At 41.9% G+C, this 7597-nt stretch overlaps 1 protein-coding gene across 2 annotated transcripts; it reads right to left on the bottom strand.

Moving 5' to 3' along the window:
* Positions 1 to 1285: 1285 nt before the first annotated feature.
* On the bottom strand, positions 1286 to 7135 carry LOC142568368 (uncharacterized). Of its 2 annotated transcripts, XM_075678364.1 has the most exons (4): positions 6029 to 7135; positions 4997 to 5065; positions 3862 to 3942; positions 1286 to 1548 (listed from the first exon to the last, which is right to left on the bottom strand). In XM_075678364.1, exons 1-4 carry the CDS (start codon positions 6075 to 6077, stop codon positions 1295 to 1297), a joined length of 453 nt encoding a protein of 150 aa, XP_075534479.1. In that variant the 5' UTR covers positions 6078 to 7135; the 3' UTR covers positions 1286 to 1294. The 2 variants fall into 2 exon arrangements, with proteins under 2 accessions (XP_075534479.1, XP_075534480.1); XM_075678365.1 differs by lacking the exon at positions 3862 to 3942.
* Between the last annotated feature and the right edge of the window lie 462 nt (positions 7136 to 7597).

Raw genomic sequence — 7597 nt, 5'->3', positions numbered from 1 at the left:
CCATCTGAACACGATTATTTGCAAGTGTAAGCTCAACAGAACAGTTCGTTATAGTGACGCACATTTTGTAACTGCCTTATACAAGCTTAGTGCAAGCACAAGAATGCAGAAAAATATAAATTAAAAACTTGCTCTATGCATACACAAACAGATCAACACAAATGGTAAACACCGCTTTGAAGACAAATGTGACTGTGGCAAAGCGCAGTGCTGTGCCGGTTGAAATTGCCACCCACAAAAGTATTGAGCAATGCTTAAACCACAGGCAATAAAGTGCTGAAAGACTGCGTCTCTAACGTAACTATTTTAATTCAAATTTCTTGAATATAGGGCTCGCTTGCAGATAAGGCATCTGATCCAACTGACCTGATTTTACACCTGCTACATGCATACAATGCACTCAGATATAACTGGTAATAATAATTATAAAAGGCATTTAAAAACTTGATAGTATGATGAAGATGCATGACTAGAAAAGTTCTGTCCCCCTCGTATTTGTTAAAAAGGTGTAAGTACGACATGTTTTTTTTTCCTCAATTTTTGCATTAATGGACAGCCGGGAACCTCGAACCGACACAAAAAAAAAAGATACTGCTATGTTAATAGTGTTATGAATAATTTTTTGTGAAAGCTTTTTTACAGACAAGTTGCAGTCTCGTTTCTGGAGGTTGAGCTGTATCTTGCAAAATAACTTGAAAAGTGGTCACATGGGATCATGACACTATATCATAATGTTAGTTTCAGTTGACTCTCTTGCCCTACAAGTCGCTGCTCACTGTGGCCAGTGATGCAACAGCAGTGTCTGTGTGATTTTCATCACACTTCTGTCCTATGCCATTCTTACCAGAGTTGGCGGCACATAGATACCCAAATTTCGATAGTGTTGCTTTCTCAGGTGGTTGCTTTTGATTTGCTCAATATCAGTTGGCACTTCAGCTCCCATCAAACTTCTTTTTTACCTCTTCAACAACAACATCAACAACAATCTTATGACACCTGTGTTGTCCTTCTAGTTGCCTACAAAGACCACTTAATCAAACAACAACACTGACAGTCTCTACTATCTTCTAATGGAGAAGAGGTGTGTCCCCCCATGTGTTCCACATTGTTGTCGCTATGTGGGCTGGCTGGGGAGGCAACAACTGTAATAGGTTTTCATATTTTAAAGTGATGCTTGTACTGTGTTATAACACCTAACTTAGTCTTGTACTTGCTCCACAATAACACTGGCTCACAGTCGTGGTGAAAAGCTTTTGTGTGTTGAGCAAATGAGTTGTATCCACTACAAAAAAAGTCAGTGATAGCACAGATGTTGCTCTACCAGGCCTGGTGTGGTTCCTTCTGACACTGCTGCTGATGCTGACGCGCTGCTGCTTGCCTCGTACACTGTTGCAGCTGCAGTAGACATGGCAGTCTCTGTATCTATTGCTGCCGTGTCATCTGTCATGGTAACTTCAGGTGGTATCGGGCTCACTTCTGCAACAGAGATGTTGTTTGCCCCTTGAGGGCTCTCATGATCAGGGCCAATAATTTCGTAGGCATTGTCTCCTGCATCGAAGAACCAATAAGAACAGCATGAATTAATAAACATAGCTCTAAAAAGTACGGACATCAAGACTTAACCACAAGCTTTGCACATAAGTGACCGGGCTTAATGAATAATACTTGCAGGAGGAGTTACACAATTGTTTGTGTATATTACAGTAAAGCCTCATCAGAAGATATTCAAGAGGCACGGGAAACATGTCTCTCGAAACCAAAAATTTTGAGACACTGAGGAGCCAGACTAGATCACTTTATTATGCATCATCACTAAAGTATGTTTTGATATATCTGAAGGAATAAATGCTCAGGGTGGCTTAAAGGGCCCCTAAACCACTTCTCGACATTTTTTGAACATTTCAAGTAAACACGCGTATCGAAATCAGAATGCCGTCACGATCGACGAAGCCAAATGCCAGAGTGCGTAGCACTGCCGGAGCACCACAATATGAAGAAAATGACCCCGTGCGCCTCTCTGGACCTATCCTGCACCCCCCAGTTTGTCCTGACGTCACCAGGCTGTCTCTGATGATGTCACCAGTTTCCGGTGCTGTCGATTGGTCGAACGAAAGTGTACGACTGCCGGCAAGGCCTGCAAGCAAATACACACACTCCTTCTTCCTCGTCGCGTTGCGCGCGATGCTATTGTGGGCAGCCAATGGGGGCAAAGAACAGAAACGCCAACAGAAGGGTCTCCCTATGAGGCTCTTCAACACGAGTCACCATACAGTTCCATTGTATTAGCGCCACCCCTCGCAGGACAACGGGCCAGCGCGGCAGCAATAGAGCTCGTTGGTGTTGGCCTGTCCCGTAACATTTGGAGGTGTACTAGGCAAGGAAAATACGATACTGTCCATATGGCGTGTACCAGATGAAAGAGTAAAATGAGTGGGGACTACTTTTCGATAATCAAACACACGTAGCTCCACTATTACTGCACCGTTTCGAAAAATTCTTGTGGCTACCTGTTCATTGCCTTATTGTGTAGAACTGCAACACCGCAACTAAATTTCAACCTCGGTGGTTTAGGGGCCCTTTAAAGAAGACATTCACAGCTTTTTAGTGACTGTAGATTGTGTTAGCTTCCTTCCCAACTTCTGGAATTTAAACGCTTCACTTTGCAAGCCTTGTTGCTCGCAGTACCTTTGAGGTGCTCTTAGACGCTAGTCAGCTTCAACTGCCGACACTTTCTGCCCTGCACTGTCCTCGTTGCCCTCCTTTTCTGGTTCATGCTAAAAGAGACATGCGCGATTGACTTGTGTAAGGATTGCGTGATCTTTACGCCCTTCGGAGCACACAAGGTGCACAAAGTGAATGTGTCTGGGTTGTGTCCCTTCGAAGTAGTGAATACTTAAAAAGTCATCCTTAGTAACAAAGGTGTCTCTTGTATACAGTATTGTTAACGTGGCAAACATCGGAAAACCAACCAAACCATTTTCAGATGTCTCTTACAACCAAGTGCATCTTGTAATGAGATTCTTCTGTACTGAATATTTTTCAACTATGGATCATCTGCATGTACATATAGTCACAAAGACATGTGTGGAATGGCGAATCGGGAAACAGTTCGTACTCTTACTTTTTGTCCCTAACATAAGCAGCTGATAACAATATGATAAAAAAGCAGGCAATGAGGCTAGAATGGAACATAATCCTTCAGCTCTAAACAGTTCTTTGGGCCCACATCATTCCCCCATATGACATAAGGAAACAACATGATTGCAGTAATGGCTGCATGTGATCTGAGTTGATTGAAACAAACTATACGTAAGGTTGTCCTGTATGTAATTTTATCAGAGTGCTTTTTAGATGTCCTGCTGGTGATCCTGGCTGCGCGATGCTTCTCATGCTTTTTGGCACGATTCCTTTTTTTCCACTCCACTTTTTTTTTTCAGATTATCTCCCCTTTCCCTTCCCCCTTGTGTAAAATAGCACACTTGAAGTATCAAATCTGTTGAACTAATGTGTGTATCAAACCTGTTAACATGTGTGCTTCTCTGTGGTCTGTGTTGTATTTTTGCGCTGCACAATTCAATTCAAGATGAAAGATGGAACGTCCCTGCCTTTAGTTTAATTGTGTGTGTGTGTGTGTATATGTCTCTCTCATGTTTTGAAATATATGTACATTCAGGAGTGCCTGCATGCCCTTCTCTCCTGCTCCAGTGACGAAAAGGAGAGCCTGTTTATGTACCATAGTAAAAAATTCAAAGGCTTTCGCTGTGCCCATTACATCCCTTATCATATGGATCTGTCACAATACAGAGTAGCAGTGGTCCATAATACTAGCCCATCCCAACATAATTATAAATTAACACATACCGACATGCTGCGAAACAGCTGTTGCAAAGCCGCTGGTGAAGGCAATTTCCGCAGCACTGCAGTGGTACAGCCGAGTTCCACCTGTATAGTGACAAATCCATATGCGTGTTAGCAACTCAGTAGTTGCTGATGGTTTCATAAGCTTTACACTACACAATAAAGTAATCTAGACAACTTTGTTGGAACAAATGCACATAATTAGGACACCACTTAAACACTAACATGATTAATTGCCCCCAATCTCTCACTCACTAAGGGATAATACTACTGAAACATCGGTGGAGAGCTCAGATTAACACAGCCCATAAAGGACAAGCGTTCTTTGAGGAAAACAGCTATAACAGCGGTTAGTTTTCTTGATCATTTTATGTGGTAGCTTTGATTTAAATGTCATGCAGTACTATAAAATACGAAGTGCCGCATTTCTACCAGCAGAAGGCGTCGTCAGGGTCATGGTACAACAGATTTTTGCACCGTTTGTCAGTGAGCCGACACATACAAAGAAAACCGAATTCACACACACATACAGTGTCAAGTACACTTCTCCTTCTGAAAACGCAGCCACCAGTTCCAATGTTGCTGAAAGGAAAGGTTATATAAAATGCGAGACTGCATGGAACTGCCACTTATGACTGTAAATGTATGGTCTGCTGATTGCAGAGGTAGTCACATGCTATTTCTAGTCTCTTTTAGAAGAATTACTAAAGAATAAATTAAAATCTATTCATAAGTCACGAATTTCATGCATCCACAGTTTGGCTAAATAACCTGTGAGAAAAAGACATGTTTACCTGGAATGGCAACCTTTTTTCCTGCTGCAAAACTTTCCTTCGAATTAATGAAATAACTTTACAGCGTCATAATGCGTTTCTCGCAACTACTTGCCGGCAGTGGCGAGTTAGTGTTTATATCCGACTCATTGGGCGACAATACTGCCAAACACAAATGCTTCACAAACACGAGAACACGTCCCTCGCAGAGAATAGCAACCATATATGCCTCTGTGAGACATGATCGCACCTTTGTGGTCAAAATGTACATTAGAACGACATCACCATCTCATTAAAAAGAAAAAGCCTCCGTACAAGGCAGCCGCCAACTGCATGATGTGAAATTGCAACTGATGTCCATTTACTGGTGGCCTGTGTTTGAGTCACTTTTGGCAGTTGACTGGGTGCTGAGAAATGCACATCCTGGGTTGTCCCTGCAAAACATACAGGGTTATGTCAAATGTTGAAAATATATATATGCTGGCATTTCATCAGTCGCAAAACAAACGAGTAAACTAATAAAGAACTGTAATGTAAACAGAGTACACATCATAAGATAGGCTGTCAAGTGTTAATGCATTACGCAAAAAACTTAATGCATAGGAAAGACTATATGTATACACACGAAGCTGACACAATTTAATTCGCTCTAGGTTTTTCCGTGCAGTATATTCAAATTATTATGTCTCGTGGTTAGAGCAAAATTAGTGTAAATTACGAACTAAATTATCTACCCTGGAAACTTTTCTTCAATATGCACCTGTGCGCGCTTCGAACGAGTAGCGTTGTAAAATTTACGTACATGGCATTTAACATAGTTGCTGAACACGGATTTCCTTTGCCCTGTGTCGTGTACAGTGAGCTACATATATCTGCCCCCCCCCCCCTTTTTGTACTAGCCATACTGCGTGCCACTGCACCTATACGCACGTCAATAAACCTCACGACACAGAAATAAAAAAAGCACCAATCACCCATGCCTGCGTGTTGTAGTGGGCCTAACCTAACCAAGCATGGGCTGTTGCTTTTTATTGTAAACACAGGCATCGTGCTCATTGCAAGTATGTATCATGTCGCTAAGCAAATATGCAATTTCATTGTATCACTATTTTTTTATCACATGGATATATTTGTTGAGAGGCAAGACAAAAAGCAGTCACTTCTCAGAACTAATCAGCTTTCTTAAAACACATTTTTAACTTTTCAATGACACTTGCTGCTATGTGTTTGTCTCCAGAGAGCATACTTGATTTGACTTTCCAATCAGAGACATTACATAAATATACCATGTTAAGATGACTGCCTGGAGCACGTGAGAATTTTCATCTTCGTGTAACATACTGTATCTTGATTTTGTTGACATTTGGTCAAATGGTACACCCAATATACCCACATACTAGTTTTCTTGTCCAAATAACATGCCAATGTATTTTGATTTTTTGGCATTGGCTCCTCTGCACTACGTGAAGTCGCGCTGCACTGGCTCTTTCACATCCTCGTGTCCTTGCAGCTGCCTTCTTGCGTTATATAAAGCGGGTGCCTGAAAAATATCGTATGCAAAAGTCAACACAAGGGCATGGTGCAAAACAACATCAAGACAGTCAAGGCCATGGCAATAAAAAGTCTTAGCTCTTAGTCTTCCTAGTGAAATGCATGCAAAACATCCAAATGACTGCAACAGTCAACTGCTAAACTAACTTCAATTTTTAGATTTAAGCAAAAAAACAAACAAACCACAGTTCATCCTTGTTTTTCATGAATGTTAGAATACTCCTGCTAATGAATAGAATATTGGTCATTTTCAGACGTCATAGGTCTGTCATGAGTCTGGTGTATCGCAAACACCACTTGTGACACATCCTAAGCAAGTGCCCAGTGTGCCCCCCCTCCCCCGCACCATCCCTGGTTGTGCCACTGCTGAAGCCATAATTTGAGGATTATAGCTGCAAACATGATGCTCAGTAGGGATGAAAATATTGTCCTTCAGCTCAATGGATATATGGATGTGCCTATAAAAAAGGGCAACAAGGCTTGTTATGGCAAGCTTACCCACATTTCAATACTAACAAGTTCACTGCGGCCTGCATCTAAGCTTACTAAAAGGCATGAACTTATTTTCATGCATGAGGTGCGCAGTGGAGTTCATTTTTGACAGACCCGACTACTGCTGCAGTTTGAAATCTAGCATTTTAGATTCTTGTAGGCATGTAAAAGTTGCAGTTAAACCGCAGTTATTAGTTTATTACACCAACCTATTGTTCTGTGTACGACAGACTGGTAACACGGAATTAAAGCAACATTTTATTTTGATATTTTATTTCTCTACTAAAAATATTCAAGCGATAAACACATCTTGATCTGCCATGCTATAGCAAAATGCACACATTACGCTTGTAACCCCCAGAGGAAGGCTGATTTAGCTGTTCATATGACATAACTCTGACACGCCAACTCATATTAGCAAATGCACAGGCATGTCCAAAACAATAAGCGTATGCAAAGCGCCCCTGCAATTGTAATTCTACACAGCAGCCGTTATATTTGATGCCGATGCGTAACTAGCTGCTTGACAATTCACCGAGTTCGTAGACATAAGCATCCTTTCAGTTTCGCACCGTGCACGAAAACCGCAACAGGAGACAAAACCAGACCTATAATCACACTATTTCAACATGAGCAAAAACAGTTCAGTCTTAGGGATAAACACTGTGAGAGTGATTTAGTGCGCGACGGCGACGAGCGACGGCTTCGAGCGACAAAACGGGCCGTCGCTTGAACAGATGGCTCGGTTCTGGAAATCTAGAAAACGTCGCCCGTCGCCCGAAAGTGCTATGAGCGACTAGCCAATAGCGCGAAGCCGGAACTGGATGTACATCGCTCAAATACTACCGATTGTCGCGCGGAACGAGCAAATGATTCAATTTTTATACGTGCAAGGATAAGAACGTACTGCAAGACCTCCGGAA

This window comes from Dermacentor variabilis, unplaced genomic scaffold, assembly GCF_050947875.1.
Source record: "Dermacentor variabilis isolate Ectoservices unplaced genomic scaffold, ASM5094787v1 scaffold_18, whole genome shotgun sequence".
In the NCBI taxonomy this organism is placed as follows: Eukaryota; Metazoa; Arthropoda; class Arachnida; order Ixodida; family Ixodidae; genus Dermacentor; species Dermacentor variabilis.
The sequence above is the reverse complement of the archived record's forward strand: the minus strand, read 5'-3'. Positions and strand labels throughout refer to the sequence as shown.

Excerpts from the sequence above, each read along its gene's own strand:
- LOC142568368 (XM_075678364.1), bottom strand. The coding sequence starts at position 6,077 with ATGCCAAAAAATCAAAATACATTGGCATGTTATTTGGACAAGAAAACT. Across the intron at positions 5,066-6,028 it reads TTATTTGGACAAGAAAACTA|GGACAACCCAGGATGTGCAT; the intron begins GTATGTGGGTAT and ends TATGTTTTGCAG. Across the intron at positions 3,943-4,996 it reads GACTCAAACACAGGCCACCA|GTGGAACTCGGCTGTACCAC; the intron begins GTAAATGGACAT and ends GTCACTATACAG.